Source organism: Pieris brassicae, chromosome 9 (genome assembly GCF_905147105.1).
Source record: "Pieris brassicae chromosome 9, ilPieBrab1.1, whole genome shotgun sequence".
Taxonomy (NCBI): Eukaryota; Metazoa; Arthropoda; class Insecta; order Lepidoptera; family Pieridae; genus Pieris; species Pieris brassicae.
The window spans coordinates 3,352,015-3,379,547 of NC_059673.1; the positions used below are offsets into that span (position 1 = coordinate 3,352,015).

At 33.2% G+C, this 27,533-nt stretch overlaps 1 protein-coding gene across 2 annotated transcripts; it reads left to right on the forward strand.

Annotated features, from left to right (window-relative positions):
* LOC123714186 (protein limb expression 1 homolog) lies at nucleotides 1–27,533 on the forward strand. 2 transcript variants are annotated; one of them, XM_045668367.1, is made up of 5 exons: nucleotides 22–115; nucleotides 476–509; nucleotides 24,441–24,634; nucleotides 26,463–26,656; nucleotides 27,109–27,533. In XM_045668367.1, the coding sequence occupies exons 1-5, from the start codon at nucleotides 104–106 to the stop codon at nucleotides 27,494–27,496; spliced, it is 822 nt and encodes a 273-aa protein (XP_045524323.1). In that variant the 5' UTR covers nucleotides 22–103; the 3' UTR covers nucleotides 27,497–27,533. The 2 variants fall into 2 exon arrangements, with proteins under 2 accessions (XP_045524322.1, XP_045524323.1); XM_045668366.1 differs by lacking the exon at nucleotides 476–509 and having other exon boundaries at nucleotides 1–115.

Consider the following 27,533-nt stretch of genomic DNA (forward strand, 5'->3'; position numbering starts at 1 on the left):
GTCGGCACAGAGGCACGTGCCACGCGATGACTTAGTGTACCCATGGTCTACCCCGAAGCGTCCCGCTGGGGCGCGCCCGACACTCTCGCGCCGCTCTACGACGATGTTTACAGAGGTCAGCTAACGCATCCTTTGTTTTATGACTCATACTTTAGTGTACCTTTCCAATTTTGCAAGCTTTTATTACCTGTGTTGAAACTATAATTCGCGATTTAATCCACAATACCGTTATTTATTCTAATTGGATCCTGATTCGAGAATTTCGTTGATTCATCAATAACTCTCGTGACATAAAAGGTTTTTGCGGCACAGTGAGGCGTGAATCAGCTGACTCCCAAGCTTTCACGCCGTAAACAAAATGCTAATTAAAGCTGCGATGCAGAAAAGTTCTTTGAATAAAGCTTTCGCATAATTTGCAACATTATTTGATTATTTCGCGTGCAAAGTTCCTAATTAGAGGTTTCATTCATTTTAGTTTGAAATGTGGCAGAAAAGGAACGCTTATAAAGGTACATATTTATTATTTTTGTCTATTAACATATTTTTCTATTAAATATTTTTAATTATATTTTTCCGTAAGGCCGTCTCACAATTAACTATTTTTTAAGAAATTAAAAAAAAATCAGAGTGATTTTGTTTTAGTTAATATAAAGTTTATCATTGGCTCTAATTACTTAACACTGATATTGAAAGATATCCTTCAATGAGTGATCTATTTTAGACTTTTCAAGTAACTATGATATTTAATTATATATTATTAGATATAAGTGAATGAAGTGTATTTAAAAAAAAGACTTAATGGACTTACGTTATTTATTTGCACCATACTTACAATTATCGTCTATGTTCTATTGCTTTTCATTGTTAGACAGTTCTTATTAAAAAAAGCTTCTCCCTCAAAAGCCGGCAACGCACCCACTATAATGGTTATTCATGGGCCGCGACGATTGTCCTTTTTGGGCGTCTCGTGGGATTATTTAAATGCTGAGAAGGAATTATCCACCATGTGATGCCTTCATATTAATTACGTAAGTTTTTCTAACATACAGAACGTAAGCAGTGTGCGATAATTTCATAGTGTTGCACCTTGATTATTTGTTACCGTAGGTCTGTACGTAAGCCTGGTCATGCACCCGGGTACATTAGTTACGCAAAGTTTTCTGCCTCGTTAGTACGTTTTACTATATATTTTGGTACGTAAGTCTGGTCACGCACCTGTGTATATCAATTGCGTAAAGTTTTCTGCCTTGACAGTACGTTATACTATAATTAAGTAAAGTTTTGCACCTTGGTTATAAGTTTAATTTTGTACGTAAGCCTGGTCACACACTCGGGTGCATTAGTTACGCAAAGTTTTCTGCCTCGTTAGTACGTCTTACTAACATATTTTGGTACGTAAGTCTAGTCACGCGCCCAGGTATAATCATTGAGTAAAGTTTTTTGCCTTGATAGTCCGTTATACTAACGTAACCTCTGTACGTTAGCCTGGTGCATTAATTAAGTAAAGTTTTCTGCCTTGATAGTCCATTTAGTATTAATATAATTCGGCATGGTCGCCTCGTCACGCACCCGGGATGTAAATAAGAATTTCAAAAGATTCGAGATTAGTGAAACTTTCCAATTGTTTACATTGTACTCTAACTTGCCACAAAACTTTTCCCAATTCCTTTTGTTAGATAATATATTCGGGAGCCTCGAACTTTCTTGTTCGAATCCCCTAGAGGTTGTAAATAATTGCCGTTTTTTTTCAATAGCTATCAGCTAATAGGATTTTGAAATTTAAAATGTACGTAGTAGAATAGTGAAGTTGAAAGTGGACTTATTGCACTGAACCAACATGCAGTATTAGGGTACAATGCAAAGTCATTAAAAATTAACATAGACGGAGTAACACTCAATTATTTTTTGGTTTTGAGTACTTTGTCCTTTTTTCCTTTAGTCCTTCTTTGGTAGTTTTAATTTAAATTCAATGTACATGCAATTTTATAGATTACAATATATATAGATATATTAAATTAGAAGCATTTAATGTATATTTCTTGTTTTTGACGTTTATAAGTGTACATTGTGTTACCTACATAAATAAATTATTGTTGATATAACTTTGAGAGTAATTTCATTAGGCTTTGAATATAGGTTACGCTAACTTAAGGTTTAATTAACGTTACGATAAGTTATTCTAAAGATATGTTAATTGGCAATTTACATATAATATACCAAATATGTAACATAAAAATCGGTTGAGCCATTTGGGAGGAGCGATTACAGATACCGTGACACGAGATTTGTATACTTATAGATATGTATCACACTTAGATATGTATGTAGATATATGTAGATACTATATCATAGAGAATATGGATACCTATTAAAAATTAAAATCGTGCTTAAAACTCATGTTTTTTTAAAAGGTCACATACAAAAGGACCCTAATTTATGCATTGTGATTTTACGTTTAAAATTGCCGCTCTTTCCCTCGGGTACCATATTAAAATAATCTCAAAGTGAAAATGTGCTGGAAATTTTAGAACCTCTTTGTTATACTGCACTCATTGAACGAAATCTTTTATATTAAATGAGTAGAATTTTAGGTCTGTATAATTTTTTGAAAATAAGATTTTCAATTTTATTTATTGTTTCTTCTGAAATTTTTCGGTGGTCAATCTTTTTGCAAACCATTTTCGTCCTATTATCCATAGCTAAACAAACACTAAACTTAAAAAATATGTCTATTACAGCGCTCCACATTATTTTTATTTATTTATTTAAAAAAAGAGTTGACCCAACTTGACAAGAATATATGTGTTAGTCATCTTTAATGGTGACATAGACTAAACAAATTTATATTATTCTTAACAAAATAAAATTTATTAAAGAATCAGCGGCACTACAACCTTTTTAGATTTGAGCCTCAGGTTTCTGTGTACCGATATTTTTGAAGGATATTATATTAAATTTAATTCATTTGTTATTGGTTTTTAACATTAAATATTTGAGGGCGTTTCCCAAAGCTAAAAAGGAAGAAAACATTTCAGATAGCTTCACAACAAAATAAAACCAAATCTTAAAATAATAATATTTATTTCCGAAATAATTCAAAATCATACATCACACCAGATACAATTTATCTTTTAAAGTGTCGAAAACACGGCAATCACCGCCCGTGCGTCTCGTTTTCTCCCTACCCTCAACCTATTATACATTATTTGAAAAATCGCTTTAATATTAACTCAACGATACTGAACAATTTTTATGTCTAACTATTTAAGAGATTTCGAAAATAGATTTTGTCATGATGTTTTTTTTTTATTGGCAACCCAGCCTTCTATGCCTGACATTCTTCGTTTTTATAGTGTGATGTTTCCTCACGATGTTTTCCTTACCATCCGAACGAGTGTTGCGCACATAGAAATATCCATCCTGATTCAAACACACTCAGACTTGTAAAATACATTAAAATTTAAGAATAAAAGTAGAAAAACCGTGGAAAGGCAGACGTGATCACGCAAACTTCTACAGAAATTCCTTCATTGTTTCAAAAAATGAGGGAATTTCTTTGAAGCTTTTTTCAAATAGTGCGCAATTTTGTACCGTTTAAAAAAGTTCTATGTTATTTCGCTTTAGGTTTATGAAAACTGAAATAACTATTCGCTTTGTCTTTATAGCAGAGTCAGCCCGTAACCATGCTTATTCATTATCATTCTTATTAATATTATATTATTATTTTTAATAGTGGTGACATTACTGATTAATTTACACTGACTATATTTAAATTATATAAGATAAAGTATTTAAAGGCCAGCAACGCACTTGCGATCTTTCTGTAATTAGATAGATAGGACTTAACCTCTGGCGAGACTTCTGCCCCTTACTCAGTGTGATATATAATGACGCTAATGTAAGAGTTATTTACATTAAATTGATAACAATGATTATATTAGAAATCGCATTAAATATCCTATAAAATTTGCTTAATCACGAGCCTCATGAACACAAAGAAAAAAAAGATTAGTGTATTTGTTTCGTGATTTGTTTTTTCTACAAGGCAAGATCGGCCTTCTGCTTAACACACGCCATCAACTTTTTGGGTCTAAGGCCGATTTCCTCACGATGTTTTATTTTACCATATGGCCCAGTGTTGATGACAGCGGACGATGTTAACACCACCAGACCTAAAGTACTAAGTTTAGAGTAAATAAAGTCGCTTTTTAGGAAAGGAATTTTCACACTGCTGCCTAGCTTGTCGGCCAGATCTGGTTGCGTCCCCGATAGACTACTACACAGGAGTCCTATGTATTCAAATGCATACAGAATAGCCATTGGTGTATAGCAGGGGATTGAAGGGATCAATCGAATGAGTTTCCAAACAATGTTGATGTTAAATTAATATTGCTAATGTCAACACGTGCAAAACTAATAATGTTCTAAGATTGCAATAACATTGATAATGTATGCGGACCTGTTAGGTAAACAGAATTGAGCCAATGTTAGTGCGATACTAAATTATGTACTGAAGAAATTGTGAAAAGCTTACTACTAATAAATCATGTATTCGCATTTGTTGAAAATATTTAATAACGTTTATTGTAACCAATTTCCGGGCAACAATTGTTAATTCGTCTTAAAAGATTTGTTGACTGTTTATGTCGTGATTAATTTAAAATGGCGGTCATCAAAGACCATATTTAGGTTATATTAAATATGTTAATTACAAAAAAATCGTGATTGCATTGTAAGGGAGGTAAAGCTGAAGTATTTCCTAACCAATTCGATTTATGGTCCTTCGAGATCAGAGCGTACCAATTCATAAGAGGCTTTCACGCGAACCCTCTAGCATTGAGATTGTCCATGGTACTACTTAAGTTCAGATGAGCCTCCTGTATGCTCCCTGTTTTATAAAAAAAACAAGTCCACCGAAGTAAATGTGTCTCGAAAGTTTGGTATTCAATTTCCAGTAAAACCAAATACTTAAATAGCAACGTTTTGTTTTTTTGTATAATATTGGAGTAAACTAGTTAGTCTAGTAACCATAGACTTAGGTTCACAGATAATATGAAATATAAAATAACAGTTATCTGTACAATAGGGAAACCTGTCAGATTTAACGTGAACGCGCAATTTATTACCAATATGTCTTTCAAGCTTTTACTGTTACTACATCTCCGTACTGCCATACAATATAGCCCAAGAGCGAGAATACACTTCAGTTAAGGACTAAAATAATGTTTAAGAATTATCTAAAAACCATAAAAAGTAAATAAGTATTGTTAGAGTTAAATCAAAAAAAAGCGTAACAATTCTTATAGATCGGCAACGTTGGCCTTGTCAGTGTCTATAGGCGGCGGTATCACTTAATATGAGATGAGCCCTCCTGCCCACTGGTCCCTAAAAAAGTCTCTTATATTTACTTAAGTATTATTTCGTTTCTCCTGTCAAATTGAGTTAACTTTTTTTGCACTTACAGAAGTGCAAGGAAAGTTTCAAATCGAAACAACTGGACGAGGTATGTACTAAAACTTATTGTAAATATATTTACGTGTCCTAATATTTCTTTTTAATGCTTCTAAAAAGTATTTAATGTACCCCTAAATTAATATCATAATGATAAATCCATACACACAAATAAAAAAATAACAATTGGACCATCACAAATGAACCTATTTTTTAATACTAATTTTCAAAGTACGCTACCTAAATCATATAAGAAACATATCAGCAGCTCCTAGACTATAAGTTGCGACTATTTTCCGGGTGTATGAGCAAGAACTGTTATTTTATAGATAATTGATAAATGCGATCTTCGGTTTAAGCTCAATTTAATCAATTTAACTGTTTTAACTGAATGGAACATTTTTATTATATATCCGTGATTAAAATTGCTATGACGGTCACGCTAACCACTAAATTAACTGCCCTGTAGGTGTAGTGGCTAACTTGATAATACTAATCAAGAGGTCTTGGGTTCCAATGACAAAATCTCTTTCATAACAAAACCTTTTTAAAGAAGATGATAATTACTACTCTGATACTATTATGGCTTGGCACCGACTCTTAAAACTCAATAATGGCCCTATACAAGTATTACGTAAGCAGATTGACTATATATATCTATCCCCCGTCACCCTTGTCAGCAAAAGTATGCAAAAATTTAGACAAGTGTATAGCGCGCGGTTTCAAAGGAATCCTAAAGGAAGGAGCATAGACAATGCTATATGTGTAAAAAGTAAGTACTGCTGACGTAATCACCATCTAGATCCCCCCCATCCCTGTCATCAAGAATGAGAAAAACAAATTTAAAATTTATAACTTTAATAGATTAGGATTACTTAAAATTTAATATCAATTGCAAGTTAGCCGACCCTTCTTATAGATCCTGCGCAATTAGTCATATAGAGACCATCCATATCACCTCGACATCCGTCGTTCCACAACTAAGCGCTCTTTAAGCTAGGGAAGCAGGTGTCCACTGAAGCATTTCCAAATCAATTAGACTTAGGGCCCCTAAGTCAATAAAAAAAATTCAATAGCAAAGCGTACCAGTTTTTAAAAGGCAGCGCACTTGCGAGCATTCTGGCAAAGTCCATGGGTGTCACTTAACATCAGTTGAGTTTCCTGGCCATTTGCCCCCTGCTACATAGACTAAGCTGTCTTGCCTTTTGAAGAGATTATTTGATTTCAATGAAAGACAAAGATTTCGTCATAAGTATCACGGAAGGCAATATGTAAGGTATATACGAGCGAGATACGCGTCCCAATTTCAATCCAGTAGATTCACTCTGAGATGTATATAATTGCCCTTTTGAATTTGTTAAACGTGCTAATATTGCGAATTTTAGATGGTAATTGATTAAACAGTTGCAAACCCTCATACCTAATTGACCTCTTCAAATAATTTGTGCGCGGCTTCGGCAAGATAAGCAAACTAGCTCGACGAGTATTGCGTGTAGTTGTGTGTTTGATTTTTTTAAATGATAAGCTACTATGGAAAGAGTTATTTAAAAAAAATAAGATACAGGTGCTATAACATATAGTTGTTTAATCGTCATAATTTTGGTTTCTTGGTAAATTTTAATAGTCTGTGTTAAAAAATTGTATCTAAATAGTGGTTAAATTAATTTATTTTGTAGTGTTTGTAAGTTTGAAATTATTTTTTTGCATGCTGTACCCCATATTTCAATTAAATATATGAAATGTGACTTGACTAAACAATTATAAATAAAATGACGTACGGATTGCGGACACATTTTGATATTGACTAAAATCTGGAAATGGAAATATTAAATACCTATTACATAGAACTCTGCCTTTGATTTTGGTCAATATAACAAGTATGTTGTTTAAACGATGTCGTTGTAAACGGTTTTGTGTATATAAATTAACCCAAATGACAATTCGAAACGTGTAATATCAAAAAGCAATACCAGAAAACAAGTAATTTGGTGAAAAATGAACAAAGCGAATGAAGGAATATGCTGCAAAAGATACCTCAAAGAAAGTTAATATATCGCAAAGTACACTTTAAACCTGGTATTGTTAACGTAACAAACTAAAGCCTTTTATTGTATTTTCCTTTCATATATTCTTCATAGTCTGAGTAGGGCACTCAGACTTAAAGCTTCTTCGATCCGCTTTTATGAACTCAAAAATAATCAAAAGATCTAATATGATTGATAAAAATTATTGATAATTACAAATGAAAATTTCATATTATTGAAATGTATACCTACATATTTATTAAAATCTCAGAATATCTTCATATTCTATTGGAAATAGCCTTTCCTTTTATACAGGCCTTTAATCTGCTTGACCAGGATTCTACGGATTTACGCACTGTATCCTAGGGCAATTTCGCTACTGCTTGCTCCAAAGATTTTTTAAGAGACTAAATGTTACCCTGGCGTTTCGAGCAGGTCAAGTCCACTAAAACTGACCATAATTTGAGGTCGTTGGGTTGAGGTCTGGGCTAGATGAGGACCAGTTTTCAGCTCTTATAAAGACCGGAACGTTGGTTTCAAGCCAGGCTTGGGTAGTTGCCTTGTGACCAGGTGCTGCTGGAAAAAAATATTTTTTTAAAAGTGTATTGATGAGAGGTTTCACAACATGATCCAAGACTATATCTTGATACACTGTGGTTGAAGTTATCAATAGAAAGTTTAGTTCTGTGACTCCTAGATTAGACAAACCGCACGAAACCGTCATTGACGCAGGATAATGACCACGTTGTGCCTTTCCAAGCACTTAAGCAGCTTCTATAGAACTATGAGCTCACACTTTATCATTTTGCTTATTGTAGTTAAGTGTGTATTGTAAAAAAAAATCATCGGTAAAGAAGATATTTCTGTGCTTTTCATCTGCGTATCGCAGCAGAAGGCGATTTGATCGATACACTTGTAAACTCTTTAATTGTTAAGATTAATTTAAGGCATGTCCTGTATATCGACGATAAGCACCGAGCTTCCCGTCTTGTTTTATAATACGCGACAGAGTCCTAGCGGGAATCTTCATTTCTCGCGATAATATTTTTTGCTTCCTAACGGAGTTACGAAGAATTCTGGCTTTAACAGCATTAACAGCCTTTGTAAAAGCACGTGAAGTCCCGATCTTTTCTGGTCTTTTTGACAGAAGAAGTGTTGTTGTACCTGTTGATATAAGAACATACGACTGATACCAAGCTTATGAAGTGTCTGGAATATGACTGACGGCTCCATACCCACTTTGTGCAAGGCGATAACTGCAATTCTATTTTCTTTAACACCCCATTCCACATTGTAATTTGATAATAAACACGAAAAAATATGTGGAATGGCGCACAATCGAAAGAAGTTTTCAAAATAATATACGTGTTCCAAATTCGAAATAATTAAAAAGTTTTTATGTAACAGTATTTAAATGGCCAGACTAGTTATAAAATATGTTAGAATTTTAAAATGGCGTTCGTTTTACAATCACGTTTTTAAACAACGCCACAGTTTGAAGTTCAAAGCACGCGGGCTGCCTTTATGAAATCAAAACTACATAAATTTTAGTTGAGCTGGCGGTTTTACTAATATAGTAATGCCGTTTTAGTTTAGGTGTATACGTGGTTTTATGTCAATCCATCCAGACACGAAATACATTGGGATGAATTTTCCGAGATTTTGATCAAATGTTTCAATATATTTAAACACGTATTTTTAACGCCTGTTCTTAAACATTAAACGCAAAAGTATATCAATTAACTTCGATTCTCCAATGATATTTAATTGTCTATGTGATGTAACATTGGCAACGCTTTTCGAGATGCCACTGGAAAAAAGTTGAAGCATCCCGACTCCAATGATGACATCAGCGCTTCGGATATTGAGTTTGAATACAAATTACTAAGAGATGCACAGCATAAAATAGGTGCATTAATTATAAATAAACATCTAGTATTTATATTTAAAAGCTGACACCGGGTACAGTTAAGGAAAGTTATAATCACATCTATTAGGATTTCCAGTTGGGATTGCTAATTGAGTTTGCTTTCCACTTTATGCATAATCATATTCATGCAAATGTAGAATGAATTAAATGCGTAAAATAGTACCTGAGGGTAAATAAATTAATAAAATATTTAAAAATAGTAGACTACGATTTCCTGTACCTTTGGATTATTTTATAGAACGGCAAACGGGCAGGAGGCTTAACTGATGTTAACTGATAGCCCATGGACACTCAATGCCAGTGGGCGAGGGCGTTGCCGGCCTTTTAACAATTGGTAACTTAGTCGAATTGGTTCGGAAATACAAATTGGGTCCTGCGTTTATACCCTGCTTTTGCACCAATACACAAATTACGTTAGAAATGTATTACTTCTAGAACCAAAAATTTGACGTCGTGTAAAGTCATTAAGGACCATTGAAATGATAATAGGGCGTCCTAGGGCTGTGCAATTATGATTTGTAGAAATTTTGACGCTATTCTATACTTAAAGACCACTGAGTAAATATAGTATGTATTTTTTTCGTCAAAAAGCAATGACACGCAAAATTCTTTTTTATATAGTTTTTTAAAGAAATGAATTTGTAAAGAAATACCCAAAATACTATATCTCACAATAAAATTACGACTTTTGTCAAATTTATAAACTTGTCTTTGGAAGGTTAAGGATAACGAAAATTCATATTAATTTTATACCTGTTTGTAATATATGTGTCAGCCTACGAACTTTTCAGCCCATCCAATATATCGTAATTTACACACTTCAAGTATACAATCAAATCAATCTTAGTCAAAATGTCAGTACTTCGTGTATGTATAAAGTAGACAACTAAATTTGTATGAAAATATGTCGAGACAAACTATCAATTTAATACAAATTTTGTTTTCTACTTTGTACATACACTACTGTTAAGGCATATTGACTAAGACCCCTGTTCACGAATGCATTAACATTTTATTATCTATGGTGGTATCACTTAAGGAGGTCATAGCACATGTATCGAGGCTAAAACTACATTATCTATCTCGAAACTAAGCAAATATATTAAATCTGTGGTCGTGATGCGCGCGATATTTATCGTGCATATTGCTATTCCGTACTCACGAATGTAAGCTTTGAGATTTCCGCACACACAGTATAAGTAATTGTAGAATAGACATGAAACAAGGTGTTACAGAGAGTAAAAACTTAAAAATGATCAATAATTTATCAAAAAATTTTGATTTGAATATTTTTAAATTATGACCTGACGTTTAAAAATTAATATGAAAATATTGGTTTGAAACGTCAGTTACATGACACAACACGGTCACAGTTTAGTCGAATCGACTATAACGTAGCATGATTGTAGGTAGTCTGTCTTATTTTAATACTGTCTTGGAGTTTATTTACCACTGTTTGTTGACATGTTTATAAAAATCGTAAGTCATAGGGTCCGGTGTGATGCCATCTTGTTTTGAGGAGCGTTTTGGCGGGTTCTTGTAGTTATGAATGTTTAATTGAATTTTTTAAATCCAATACTTTATAGAATCAATAATAACAATAAGTATAGTCCCAAGTCACTAATGAAGAAGCCTATTCCAGTGGGCACAGAATACAAAGTGTCCCCAGAAAATCTACATAAATAGAATATTTATGCTTGGTTTCTATTCACACACAGGTTGATTATTGATTGAAATTATTTATTTTAGTAAGATCTACGTCCGTAGGTAGCAATTACGAAAATAATGATAAATAAATAGAGGCTTCCATGAATTTATAGTATCTATTTCTCACAAGTTTAAAAAAGGAGTTTGCAAGTCCTATCAATCGAAGAACGCATTTTAAGTCCAAATTTCTTGACCGTTATTTAAACTAATAGTGTCGAATGCGCTGACGTTATTCATATCATGTCTGCGCGGAGCTTTATAGATTTCGTATAAAATCCTCAATAAATAACATTTCGGTAGTAAATAAATCTGTGTAAATAGATACGATGCCGATGTTTGAGCATGTGATTGGAGTCTGTTGCAGTTTGTTATTGCACAGGAAAATTCAATGCAAAGATTTTAAACGAAAAATCCTCATATTATTGCTGTAACTGCCTCCGGCCTTCACTGTGCACTCGTGTATAGAATAATAAACAGGAGATTTGAGGTATTTAAATGGTAAATTTACTTTGCCACTTTGCTTTACTAAAGGGACAAAAAAAGGCCGGCAACGCACTCGCGAGCTCTCTGGCATTGAAAGTGTCCATCGATGGTATCACTGAACATAAGGTGAGCGTCCAGTCCATTTGCCCCATGTTCGTTAAGAAACCTCACCTTCGTATTTTGCTTTGATGTTAGATGATGAAACTTAGCTTAGCTGACAACAGCGGTGAACAACTCAACTTTGCGCAAGGAATAAAACAAACGAAGAAATGTGTCTGCACTCTGCTCTATACTTTATGATTACGGGACTTACAATACACATACGCAGCTAACTATTTTATTATAATTAAAGATATATTGATAACATGTAATTAAACTAACCTACGCTGTTTAACGGATTTTTTTTACTTTGTTTATTTTTTATTTAATACTACTTCGTTGCATTACAGTATACAAATTGAATGTAATTTAATGAAAGGACACTGGCGGCCTTATCGCTTATGGCGAAAAAAAAATTATTTTTATTGTTATTACATATAGTTATTAAGTCAAAACTAAATAGGAACAAAAAACACAAACTTAACGAAAAACGTTTAATCTTTGTCCCAATTACTTCAATTTATTTCATATAACTCACAAGATCTCGGAATTAATCTCTGCACGAGTACACTTTTATCAAGTTTTTTCATTTGCATCGCCGCTGTGGAGCGATCAATCAATGATCTTGTTAACCCGCTCAACTATATAAAGGGAATATTGGAGACAAAATTATCATAGTAAGTAAGGAGAGGAATCTTTGATTTCGTTTCATTAATCCGTAATTTTTGATTATCATAATAACCCCTTAGAAAAACGGCTAGATAATAAAACATTGGAAAATTTATGAAAGAAAATTCTAATACAAAATGTTTCAATTCACAACAATAATGTTCATCCCGTCGATAAGGTAAAGCCTACCCTCAAATGAAAGAATGTCGTTAAATAAAGGTGTCGAATCGACAAGATATAACAATATTCGCATAATGACATATTTTGCATTTGGTTGACGTTTATTTATTCAGATATTTATTTTGTGGAAACTAAAATATATCAAATCGTTGGTATTAGATATTGCTTAATAAAGTAGTAAGCGTAATAATAGTTATTTTGTACTAGCGGACCCGACAGACGTTGTCCTATGAATATAAAACTAATATGAACGAATATATTCATAATATAAAAATAATAAACTAAAAATGCTTTATGATTCTTTGTTTTTCTGGCGCGTTTACTTTTGTTGGTATTCCGACACGGGAACACGTGACAAATAACTGACCATGTGAAAAACATGGATTTTAAAGATTAATGCCACAAACAATTAGTGACTTTAATTACTTTATATGTATTTTATCAATATAATAACTCCGATCGAAGCATTTGTTTTAAACGATATTCATTTTTCAAATAGGGATTAATTTATATATATATATATTAAATTACTTTCATAAAATCATAAATATTTGTTTAAGTCATGTAACACGTAACAATTAAATATACAGTATTTACAATTTTCTTAACCTTCAGAGTAATAATAAATTGAAAATTGAATTGTGTTTAAAAATTAAGAATAATACTTTTTGAACGGCTTGAAGCTATGTATTATTATTAAAAACTTATAATTATTTACATAATTCAAAATTTTATTTAAAAAAAATTTCCAACTTTTCGCGTGCCGATGAGCGTGCGTGTATGTGAATAATTATAAGTTTTTAATAATAATACATAGCTTCAATCCGTTCAAAAAGTGTTTTTCTTAATGTGTAAAAGCCAGTTAACAAAAGACAATACTATGTGTTTAAAAAGTTAAACTATAACACGACATTCATTGTTTGTTAGGCGGTACGAGGTTCCCCGGGTCAGCTAGTTGCTATATAAAAACCAAATATACATACAATTCCTTTTAAAACTTATAAAGTTTTACTTAAATATGTTATTCTCCCATAAAAAAAGTTATTTCTTATATAGGTGGCAGATGATATATTTTAATATTTTTACTTATTTAACCGATAGACAAGCTTCACAACTGTGATCATTTCTGTAGATTTGACCTCTGTTTTAATGACCATATTTTTATTAAAGTGTTTTCCGAAGGGCTTGTCGAATTATCAATCTCCAACGTATTACTGATTGGCTTGACCCTCACTCTCTACGCAAAGACATTGCGTCTCTATACGTTTCTACAAAGTGTACTACGGAGAGAGTTCTTAAGAGTTCTTAAGGGTTGATCCCTCCTGCCTCGTTTCACCACCGTACGAGCCCTATAAAATCAAAGTTTCATCTGCACCACCATGACTGCTGTAAATATTTCACGGTCCGCTTCTCAAGACACTCTTGTTTTGCGGAATAGCGAACTAAGGAAACGACTCCTAGTGTGGGTCTTCCCTGAGTTTTATTTCCAATTGTTTAAAGACAAAGTACACTCCTCCCTCAAAGGCCGGCAATGCACCCACTACCATGGGTGTCCATGGGCTGCAATGACTGTCCTTTTATGGCATTCCGTAGGCTTGTTTGCCCCCCTATATTATAAAAAATCAGTGATGGAACCGCATTACTACGTTACCAGTTATACGACCAAAGTAGCTCATAATTGTATTCTTTTTATACTGGTTTAATTCAAAACCAAATTACGATGTAAAAAATACACAAAAGATTTCAATTTTACTTTTTGTCACATTGAATCAGTGAATGGACGAGACGAATCTTATTATACGATAACACCGGGCTCTTCAAACAAATATATTTAGTCTCTTAATATATAGATATTTAGTTTTACGTAAGAACAATTCTGCTGGCTGGCACTTTCAAAATGCCGTGTTTCTGTTAAGAATGATTAACTTAAAAAATATATGTTTAGGTTACAACTGAACTTTAGTAACTACAATTCACATATCTGCAAAATAACATTTAAGCGCCCGATAAGATTCCGAACTGCCTTAGTATGTTTTTATAGTCTCATCTCGATTAGAAAGGCCGACTTAACAGAAATAAAGTGTCTGGAATATCTGCCAGGCAGTTCGAAGTTGAGAAAACAAATTTTGAATGCTCATTTTAAAATGGGTTCATTGTTCAAGATCCTGTTGGTGTGAGTGTTTCCATCCTCTGTTGGCATCCCTCATACGGTCCAGTTTGATCAGCCTAGAGCGAGTGGTCCTGTTCCTGCACTCTACACTTTTGCAAAACAATATAGCGATATTAGAAACTTAAAGACGAGTTGAGATATTTGAGTATTTTTATTCACAGGGGATTGGTTACTTAAATATCGTAAGGAGAATTCTACAGGAATAAACGTATTAAATTAAATAAGGGTTAAGTTAAAAGATTTATAATAATAATAAGAGATACTAGTTTTATATTTTCTAATTTATATCTAGAATAAGTACAAACAATAACAAAAGAATGTGTTTCGCGCGTTTTTACTTTTACATAAACTTTTTTAATTGCGCACACAGATTACTACTAAACAGCCAGTATTGTAGCATTTACTTACAATATTAAGCTTCTAGATTCGAATCACTTAAAATTCATAGGAATAAAAAGCTTTAGTCGCAATAGATATGATAATAGAATATTGTCATTATATGCATGTCTTGTTTAAAGTTTATTGCATTGTGGTCATGTCAGTTGTGGTTGGAATATACATACAATCGTAGGACATAATGCCCTAAGGATTCAGTATAACATTGGACTTTGTATTAGTCTGAGTTCTAGTCAGATGTATTTTGTGATATATATAATGTGCATACTTACCATGTAGCAGTGTTATCCTATTGTTTTGAGCATGTGACTCTCGTCCCTGAGGTCCTAGTTTCGATCCCCGGTGCATCCATGTACATGGATATGAGACAGTCTATGTGCTCTTTACCACTAAAAGTTTGCAATGCCACTGGTTTCTTTACTGCTAGTAATGGATCCGCAAGTTTGATTCTCAATAAGTTCCCACACGTTTATATACCTAAAAATATTAATGATACAGACGCCAGACGTGTCTACTTCAAGTCACAATATACGTATTATCAGAAGAAAGTATTTATTTAGTATAAGAATATATTTTGAAATATATAAAGGGAAAAATCGACAAACAAGGAACGCTCTATTAAACTCCGCAGGTGTGGTATACACCGCTGAGTCACACTCGAGCTTTCTAAAAATAACTCAACATGTTCAGACTTGACTGTTAACAAATACGTCGCTATTAGAGTTCGCTTAAACATAATTCGTATGGGAATTAACGGTAACGAGGATGTGTGAATATGCTATTTATAGTCTTGAATTATTGCTAAGAGCGCAGGGATGTACCAATGCGAGTGCAGTCTGTAGATAACTTCACTCGCTATATATTAGCAGTTTAGTCATACAAGTAGTTGGACAACTTCACACCGGTTTTTGTAACTTTTTAGTAGTTTGATAAGTATTAAACGCTTAAACAATTAATCGTATTATTATTAGATTGGCAAAAATTAAACAGATACAGAAATCTGAGGCCCAGATCTTAAAGTGTTGTAGCGCCCTTGATTTTTTAAGTGTTAAACGCTAGCGTTAATTAAATACATATGTCAAATATTTATAAGAAAAATCGCTCTGTGCAATCTGCAGATAACTTCCCTCGCTATAAATTAGTCATTTTAGTCATACTAGTAACAGTTGAACAACTTCAATGTCGTTATATAGCACTAGTTAAAGAAGTATTCAACGATTAAAAATACGTGTGTCAAATATAAAAATCGTTCAGCAATACTAAGATCTTTTTCTTTTAAGATATTTTCCTTAACAGATCTAACGTCAGCTGTTAACCACTATTGCTGAGTAGAAATCGAAACGTCGAAGACTACTATATTTGTCGACAAGATCCGAACTGTGAATTTATATTCTATCTTTTGTTTGAAGCTTTTTTATTTTAAGTTTAAAAGCTTGTGAAGCTTTCCATTCATATTCAATAGAAGTAACATAGAATATGACAACCTTGTCCTAATTCCATTTAAAATGATAACATTTTTATCTGTTTTTGTCTGTCAGAATATTATGGAGCTAAGTAATTATTTTTGTAAAACTTGTATACACTGATGCTAACATAGCGCTTTTACGCCACATTTAGTAGAATTTAGCACCTGCCTCTTATCAAGCGCATAAATAAAGTGCTGGTTTTAGTTTGGATTTGGTTGTGAAAAGTAAGATATATAAAATAAATAAATATCTAGTGAATCAAGTTTTAGTTCTTAATAACCATCTCGTAAAATATCGGAGGCGCTACAAGCATAAGTAGCTCTTGGATTCAGATTGCATCCGCTTCTTTGATCTTTTTTGAAGTGAAACTACTTTACCGGCGTTGTAAAAAAAATTACCGTCACATTTTTCGGTTACGCGTCACATTATTCCGTTACGCGTCACATTTTCCCGTTACACGGCATCTTTTTCTTGTCCCTATCATTGTTGATTCAAAGAGATTGGAAGCCATTAATAACAAAAAAATATAATAACGATTACAACGATAGTAATAATTCTATTCTATACAATTAATGCAATTCTGTAATAATCTTAGTAGTAATAAGGTAAAATTAAATAATTGTGTTATTTGTATTCATATCCATGATAATAAAGGCCTTTTGTTAAACTTTATCTTATTTAACTTTATTTAACCAATTTCTGTGAAGTCGCATATAGTTCATTATTTAAAAAATAAGGTCATAAAGAAGTTTCACTTCTTACGTGTACACTAGTAGGTACACGCACACATTTTTTTATTTCATAGATTAGTAGATGACCACTCTTTTGCTTTACACATGTCGTCGATTTTTAGATAGATAGATAGAAGATATGCCGGTTTCCACGCCGTTTTTGTTAACCGTACGGATATAGAACAGGGGGCAAATCAGCAGGACACCTAATGCTCGCGAGTGCGTTGCCGGCATTTTAATAATTAGGACAGGTGCACGGCCGGGAACGAACCTTAGACCTCAGATTGAGTCACACGCTAAAGCTAAAATTGCTTCCGTTAACGTAACCTCTTAAAATAATTTAACGGGAAAATAATCTTGTAGTTATAGAAACACTTTCCTATCCGCTTTCCCTTCGATCATTATGATAATTATGTTGTGGGAGTAGAGCCTCTGGTAATTGCTTTAATATTTGCGAAAGTTAAATATTAAAAGGCTTTTGCCATATCATGATCATTACTTATTTTAGGTTAACATGTATTAGGTATAGAAACTTGTTTTATGTTTGAAAAATAATATTTAATAATGATGTGATATAACGGAAGTAAAAAGTTAGATTTTATTGTGTGTTTTAACGGTTTAAAAAGCTTTTTATACTTGCAATTAATTTGTTTTCATAAAAACTATTTACAAATGCTATTTGTCCCTTATGAACGTTAATAATCATTCAATACAATTACTGTTAATTTACATTAAAAGCCGCTCCCTAAAATTACAATTTTAAAGCCATTTACGTCTCGTGGAATAGACGAAAGAACTGAGAAGATTGTATATTCCGTTACTATTTTTAATTTCAAACCATTTTAGATACTTTTAAGTTGCGAACAAATTCCCTTACACGAATGTTATTGAAATATTAATTATAATAATATAAAACACAAACAAAATAAAATACATAGTAAGTAACACAAACTAATTTTTTATTAGATTTGTATTTATTTTAAAATCTATAATAGTATTTGGTTGAATCAGTACTTCAAATTTACTATATCCTATAACCGTATTGAGATGCTTATAGAGGTAGGAGGGTTCGATTAAACGGTTTTAACGTCGAGATGTGAGCTGAATAAAGGTGTTCGGGTAATAAAATTGCCCAATTCCCAGATCTATTATTGACATGTATTGGGGCATACAAAAATCTCTCGTATTATATATCTGAAGGACACTTAGCATATAAATATTTCATAAAAATTAAATCAGTGTTATTTCAGTAATACCCGTTTACCTGTCCCTCTTCATCTCCGTCTAAACACAATTTGAGAGAACGAGAGACTATGAAGCATAAGACTTTCAATTACTGTTTATATTTATTTATTCATACTTCGTTGTAATAAAAATAAAAGAAACACAAATAACACAATAGGTATTTGAAAATTACAAGTAATGTAACGGGCGTCCTTATCGCCAATAAGCGATCTCTTACAAGCAACCCTAGTAAGAGAAAAACTTTAAAAAGAAAAATGATGAGTGCAAGAGGTGCAGAACCAAATGTTATATAAAATCTTCCTAAATCCTTCATCTAAAGTAATACTAACAAAAAATGTTTTTATATTTTTTATTATGCGAAAACTCAAATAAATATCACTTTAAATTAATGAATACAATCCAAAAGTATAACTGCAAATAGTTTAATAATCAACAAATTATACATCAAAAGTTCACTTTCATTATTGTACAATCCATACATATACAATCTAGTCCAACCGCCACGTCTCTGTACGAAGGCGTTAAAAAACGACAGAATGGATTAATTTACGATTGTCAGTAATAGGTGCAATTCCCTTTTAATAGGCGATTATTGATGAGGAATAAAATTTTAAAAAGATTAGATTTAGTATTCACAAATAAAATCAAAGTCGTAGGAAATATCTGAGTAACGTGGAACTCAATATAATTTTTCTTATATAAAACTACCAGGAAGTAAAGAATGACAATACTTCATAGATCGGAAAAAAGCTTAGAGTATCGAGACGGGATCGATTCACTGAAGCATTTATTGGTTAGACACGTAAAGCCTTCGTGCGACCGATACTAATGTTACCCAATGGAGCCCGGTTGCAAGCTAAATATCTTATTATGTTTCCTATACATTTTCATGTTTTTATTTCAACTTTTGGGTTAGTAAAACTAATCTAATTTACTAAAGATATTTGACATTAGAAAGGGCCATAATACTACTCACAGTCTCTATTAATGGGAAGACACTTTGTTCTTGTGTCCAACGTACTGTTGTGAAAAACGAAAACACAACGTTATATGACACTTTTTAAATACAAAAACCGATGAAAACTATACAATTCCCCTTGGAGTCTGGCGACTAATTTGAATTAAAATAATAATTCGAATGTGATAGACGATTGTCTTAAAATCATTGAGTATAGGAGTCGTTAAGTTAGTAAGTAGAAAGCTCGAGCAAAAGCTCGCGATCTTTTATACGGATTTATTAAAATTATAAGAAAACTTTAAATATACTTTTTAATTCACATTTCAAAATACATTGGATATCATACATAGGATAGTCTACGTCCACACGTTTTCCAATAATTTGGTGATTACGAAAATTTTAATAAAAATTCAAAATTTATTAATAAACCATAAATACAGTGATTAGTAAATTAAGTTTATTCACTCCTAAATTATGTTCATATCTTATAAGTATAAAATTAGCCATATTTTTATCAACTTGTGCGATGTCACAATGATCAATGGAGTATAATGTTTGAAAGCTATGCTAAGCTATTCGACTGTTAACATCAAAGACAAATGTTGTTTTTTCAATTTTCCCTCACTATTCATATTTAAATATCTCGGAAGATGACAAAAAATAACAAGTTTTCCTTCTGATGTTCTCTGATAATGTAATAATTTGGTACTGCTTTTGTATTCGTGAAAGCTACGCGATATTATTTATTTTGTTATGCAAGATTTTATTTGTTCAAGTCATTACAAATAATGATGTTTATCCATATGCCATGTATTCTCCTAACTGTCAAAATAACATTAGGGGTTGATAAACAAATGATCATCTAAAACAAATATTATTTTTAATAGTATTATATGAAAAAGCATTGTTTTTTAATGTCTTTTCACATTATAAACAATACTATATTAATCCATAATTTAATTGATTCTTTAAAACATTTTTTTCAATTAAAGGGATATAAATGTAATGAAGAAAATATTATAAAATCGAAAACGGCTTGATTGAAACTTGAGGTTTCATTCTCGAGATACAATCTTAAGTGGTTTAGAAACTTTTAGAAATTCTCTTAAGTCTGCAACTATACCCTAGAACAGTGTTTCCCAACGTAGGGCCCACGCCCCACAGGGGGGCAATTTGATTGTTAAGAATTATGTGTAAAAATATTTAGAATTTAAATTTCAGTTTTTCATTATATTTTTTGAAAATTTATTTACTGTGTTTTGTTAACTATTTCCTAGTAATTTCTTCCTCAATTTTTTTTTAATATTTCAAATTATGTATGTTAAATAGGGGGACATACGAATATAAAAAAGGCTAAGGTGAAAAAAAGCTTATGAAATACTGCCTTAGAGCATTCAACTTATTCAATAATAATGTAATGAAAAAATTTCTTGCTGGAAACTTTTTATAAATATCCCTATTTTAGAAGTTTTAGGCTAACCCATCAGAAGACAGGAGAGTGTTCAAAGTTGTTAATACCTGCAGCTGATTTTCGTCGTCAGACGTCGAGGTAGAATACGAAATTCAAGCCGTATCAGCTCGACGTCAGTTGTGAGCCTGAGCATTTTAAGGCAGTTTTTGCTGCCCACCACGAAGTCTGTGAAGTTAGCAAAGCACTTACCAGCAGAGTAACTTCAAAGAACGTATTATGTGGAAATGTGCCCACTGAAGTCTTTCCTAATAACTACCAAGTCCAACTTATGCATACAAATAATAACGAGACCTGTATTTCTTATTAGAACATTTAAAATATAACTATCACCACTAAGCCTAATAATTGCTATTTTATGTGAGCATAAAAAGATTCAAAAGCTATCAGATAACTAGATTATAATTGTTTTTATATAATTTGTTAGATGATCCAATCCTTGCTCAGACATCATTACCCTAACTTACTAATCACCAACTTGAGCATATTTGACCGGAAGATCTCGAGGGGGGTCTTTAGAACCGCGGAGAACCCCGTACAGGGCGTATGCCCCCTTAGGGTGGTGTGCTGGTTTGCGCCCAGCTAATACAGGGGGCGAACCGGTACGTGCGTGGTCATTTGGCCCTTGATGAAGGCTGCAGCGCGCGAAGAGACAGAAAGACTGATTTCTGGTGTCTAGAAAGATGTTACCAGTACCAGCAGAGAACGGCTCACGCGGGTACTGGAGGCGATCTGGAGGTCTGGAGTGCCACAGCGCAATGTTATGGAGATGATCGTCTCCATCCGCAGATCTTGCGCTGAGGTGGCATTCCTCACGTAGCCAGGGGCCCCACTCTGCACCGTAAGCTTGGTTTGGTTATCGGCGAATAATGGGTAAAACATATACTTACTCTGCCCTGGAAACGTGGTGCCGTATGGAGAGCTGCCGGTCAATGGTGACCTCCAAAAAGGTGACCGGTGTAACTTGAGCATATTAGGCTACACAATCTTATTACATCCTGAAAAATATAAACGTTATTTACACCTGTATACATTTTAAATAAAGCTCTTTGTACGAGAGTAAGGTATCGTCTTGGGTGTAATAATATAATTCTTCCACGCCACAATCCATAATATCACGTCAAGATGTCGGCGGAGGTTACCATATTGAATAAATTAAACATTATAAGGTGAATTATATTTTTATCTTTATTATTTTCTCTATTATGAACAATTGTTCCTTTGAGGTACGGTCATTGAAGGTTCTTAGGTAAAATATACAATATTAACAGGAATGAATTGAAGAAGCTTTTATAAAAAATATAATTTACTTCTATTAAGAAATGCAAGTTAAATAGTAAAAGCTTTAAATGTCCAAGAAAATAAATAACAACTAAACGCTCGAAATGCAACAAGAGTTTAGAAAATCAATCTTTCTCACGTTTCAACGAACTAACACGTTCCTTTTCGAATGAAAACGTATCTATATATGTCTATTTCATGAGCTTCAGATAACTCTTTGATGATACTAAATGTAGTAAGTGTAGGGGACAATATTTAAAGTTGTACTGCACTTACATTGCAGACGGCTCCAACTTGTTTGAATTACGTGATTAGCATTATGTATCTTTTGCTATAAATATTAATCTTGTAATAGACCTATAAAATATTCCGCTTCGAAATTTAAATAAAAGAAAACCCTTCCGGGTCACAGTGCAAACAATCGACAATCGCTTCGAGTTCGGAACTCTATGTCCCGGATTAAAGACTCTTTTTGTTTTCAATGTGAGATACTCTGTGTAAAGGATTTCCGAATTTGAATCTTTTATATTACATTGATATCGAGTTTAAAAATATCTTTAGTGTAGTGTTTAGTCTGTGGGTGAAAGCTAACTTTATTTTATATTATTCACGCATGTTACTCAATTTAACCAATTTCTGTAAAGTTGCATATAGTAGATCATTTTTCGAAAAATAAGGTCATAAATATGTTTCACTTTTTATCGTGTGTACACTACTATACGCACACATTTTTTCTAATGGTGCTCAGCTACAAGCCATCGACTTTTTGGGTAACGCATGCCAGTTTCCTCACAATGTTTAATGTGCACTGTCCATTGGTGAACAACTAGGGTTCAAGCCTGAGGGTCACACGCTGAAGCCATCCTGCTCTTACCATCGACAAAATAATATTTTACAAAATTATTACATTTTCTGTAAACACATTTACTCGGTTATATTCCGCCTTTGTAGCTTACAAACGATTCATATAACCTAATGATAGAACATTGTTCTCTCATAACTGTCTCGATACACGATATAAAGTGATAATATTCAATATACTGGCTTTCAGTTCCCAAGATATTTGTGAAAATCGTGCGAAATCTTGCAATAATAGCATAGATAATAGAGGCGTGTATTATGAGATTAGTGTCTACTATCTATGCCCGAGTTTAACCGCACTTCATTCTAATCCTGTTCGGAATTCTGAAATGTTACTTTAGATATATTCCACAATTGTGATAAACTTCAATAGCGTTTGCTAATATAGTACGGTATCAATAAATCAGTATTTAACATATTGCCTTTAGTTTACGCGAGTAGATTTAATACGTTACATATCTAACATTTGTTATCAATTACGTTAATTCTATAAATGTTATTAATTAATAACTTAAGCTTAATTTGAATCACACCCATAATTAAAGTGACTATAACCATGAAACTATAGATTTTACATGAAATGTCTTATACTGGAACAACAAGTCAAGATCCCTCTTAATATTATTTTCCTTGATCACCCCTCGATTTAATTAAAGTCGGCAATTTATGGTTTAACTTTGACACCTTTTGTAAATGTTTCCGTCAACATGAAAAATGTTTGCGTTTTGAGTATTTCGTTTCTTAAATTTCAGCGAGATCTATGTGTTTATAACGAAATTAAAATGAAAATTATTATGATAAAATAACCTATATTTTTTTTAGTCTTTCGTTACTTAATTGTGTTTGTTTATAATAACTAAATTCGTAATGTTTTATAATAACAGGTTAGTTTAACGCGTAATCTATTTCTGTAGTAGAAATTGATACTATTAAGAACTCTCTCTTTCCCCATATGTATTAAAAACAGGTCCTTGTTCTTGATTTTTATAATATTTAAGTGTTCTAACTTTTGTGCGTTTTATTTATTTGCGTTTCATTTACCCCCATTGGCGGTTTTACTATCTATGTCCTATCAAAGAATCTTTAAATAAACAGACATATTACTGTAAAACAGTTTATTAGATTAGGTTAGTGTAAGAATAGGATGTTATTTTCATTGTTACAGTTAAATAAACGTTCGTCCTATCTCATGTCAATCTCACCTATAAATTAAATGTAAATTAAAGTGACGACCAAACTATCACATGACATGTTTTCCATGACATAACAAGTCAAGACCCCTCTTAATCCTATTTTTAATTAATCAGTTTGGTCTTTACAGCGGATGGCGTTCTCTCAACAGTGAACGTAGTGGAAGCATTACAGGAGTTCTGGCAACTCAAGGCATCGAGAAATGGCAACACAGCGAGCGGTGGTAGTAGCGCGCTAGTCATCTACGAATCAGTACCGGCTGCGCACCCGCCATATGTCTGCTATGTTACTCTGCCTGGAGGAGCTTGCTTTGGAAGTTTTCAGGTAACGAGTTTCGAATATGAAAGATTAAAGGTCAAATAAATATTTTAAATCAAAAGAAATATACATACATATATGATTTAAATACCTTAAATGAATGTAACAAGGACGCATACATTTCTGCCACTCTATGCGAAAAAAGTACTCTGACTCACGCACTGCTCCCAAGTTCCAACCGTTTCTCAACTCAACATAAAAATCATTTTTTTAATGTAAAGTAAATAGGAGGCAAACCGGCAAGAGGCTCACCTGATGTTAAGTGATATCGCCGCCCATAGCACTCACATTGCAAGAAGGCTCGCAAGTACGTTGCCGGCCATTTAAAAACTGGTACGCTCTTCATGTAGGACCCTATGTCGAATTGGTTCGGAAATAATTTAGTCGGCAGCAGGTTCCACATAGTGGCGTGCGTGGCAAAAACTTCCCTAAGAAACGCTCAGTTGAGAAAAAATTTGTGAATTCATACTGACATATGCGGAAGCAAAAAGTTAGTCTTGGCATAGAATAATAATTACGATTCCTTATGATTTTCCTCCTATATGTTATTATTTTTTACGTATTTACGCTATGAAATGAAATGAAAAGCATATCAGTTTAAAACAGAGTAAAAGACTGATTTCACACTAAGATTGATTTAGTTTTATGATCTACTATCATCATATGTATCGTATAAATGATGTGTGTTTATTAATTCTGATGACATTTAAGTTTTCAATTATAATTTACAACCAATAATAATAATATTATTGTGTAGTGAACGTCGACCACTTTGTGTTCCACCGACATATATTTTTTAAAATAAATAAGTGTCCAGAAATATTGTACATTTACAATTAGATCTTTTTGTATATAAGACGTATGTCGGTTGCGCTAGTATATTATACTGCTTTAAATTGGTTTTAACTTCAAATCAAGTCAAATCTTGTATAATATCAGTAGATTTATGCTTTGATATTTACCAAATCCAGTTACCCAATAAATTATTATTAGTGGTTCATTCACCGAGTCTCTGAGACGAAGCCGATTATTATTGATGAGTCACCGCTAATTGACGATGACGTCATATTTGTGTCAGCTGTCCGCTGGAAGTTCGCTGTTCGCACCTCGCGGGCGAACTGATTATGTTCTCGTTATACTCACATTAATAATATTTATTTATTAAAGCAGACAATATGGTTATTATTGTGTTAGTTAAATTGTCCTAAATATTATATTAGTAGGTAAGCTTAGAGTATAATAAATCGGAAAATTAAAAAGCCCAAACCCAATGTCAGGGGAATCCAGCCTTCCCGCTATTACCGCCAGAGAGAGACCGTTAGTTACTTAGTTATGAAGGTAGCAAGTAATAGTAGTAAAGTGATTCGTATTTTTTATTCTTGTGTCCTTTTCTTATTCATGTGCCTTTTTTTCTTTCAAAGGCCCTTTTTCTAATGTGCCTATTTCTATTTAATGTGCCTATTTCTTTTTCATATGCCTTTTTTTAATGTGCCCTTTCTTTTTACATGTACATTTTTGTAATGTGCTCTTTTATTTTTCATGTGTCCTATTTTAATTGTCCATTGAACTGTTTATATATGTTCAAATTGCTTTGTTTTATTCCATTTTTTTTTGTCCAAGTAATGTATTATGTATTTCTTGCGCTCATCTTATCTAATTTAATATATTTTTTCGACAAGTGAATTTTGAAAAATGCTCGAAAGCGATAAGGCCGCCAGTTGCCCTTCTTTATATTTAATTAGTTTGATTGTACTGTATTACTGCAACGAAGTGTAAATAAATGTTTTTTCCAGGTGTTCATAGTCGAAAATCGTTAATAAAATATGTTCCACAGAACTGTCCAACAAAAGCGGAGGCTCGCCGCAGTGCTGCGAAGATCGCACTTATGAATAGCGTGTTCAATGACCATGAGTCCAGGCGGATATCCGATCATTTCATTGAGAAGGCCGTGGCGGAAGCACGCGCCTCCTTCGCGGGGGACGCTGGCTCCCATCACCAGGATCCGAATGCTGGGATTGCCGCTTTCAGGTAAATGCTTTTCTTAAGATATCATTTTTTATATCTAAAAGAGTCTCGATTCAGAGATTTTCATATCTAGCTGTCTTTAACAAGTACCAGTGACCCCATTTCCCAATTTTCAAACGATTGTAATGAAACCTTGACGATTTAACCCTTATTTATAGATACAATCTTCAAAAACAAATGCATTTCAAGAACTATTAAGATCTTGAATAACGAGTTCGAGGTAAATAACTACTATTTGTGAACATAAATTTCTAAGTTATTGATTTAAGTAACTTTAAATGAGTGACATACCTTTTTTTAATTTCCGGGCCGCTTGAGTTCTGGTCCCCTCAGCGTTGAACCACCGGCCACTCATATACTACTATAATAATGATTATGTTTCTTTAATTGATAGGTGATTAGTACACAATCTTCAATTATGAGGCATAATGTATTGAACTGGTATTTTTCAACAGATTTATGCTGGAAGCGAACAAAGGGCGTACAATGCTGGAGTTCCAGGAATTGATGACAGTATTCCAGCTACTACATTGGAACGGATCGCTCCGCGCAATGCGCGAAAGACAGTGCTCAAGACAAGAGGTGGTCGCGCACTATTCAGCGCGGGCACTCGACGATGCCATGCGCGAGCAAATGGCCAGGGAATGGGCATCTAGGGAACGCGAGGCAGCCGCTGGAGGTGGAGTCATCAGGAATGAGCTCGCCCGTGCGGAAAGGGAGCTCCGTGCTGCCAGGGTGGCTGCCAGGGAACTCCGGTTCCCGAAAGAAAAACGTGACATACTCCTCCAAGCTGCTCGCCTCGCACCACCTACTGGCAGTAGTGATCTCACCGCGCGAAACTAAATTTTGTTTTATTTTAATTATAGTTAGTTTAAGAATA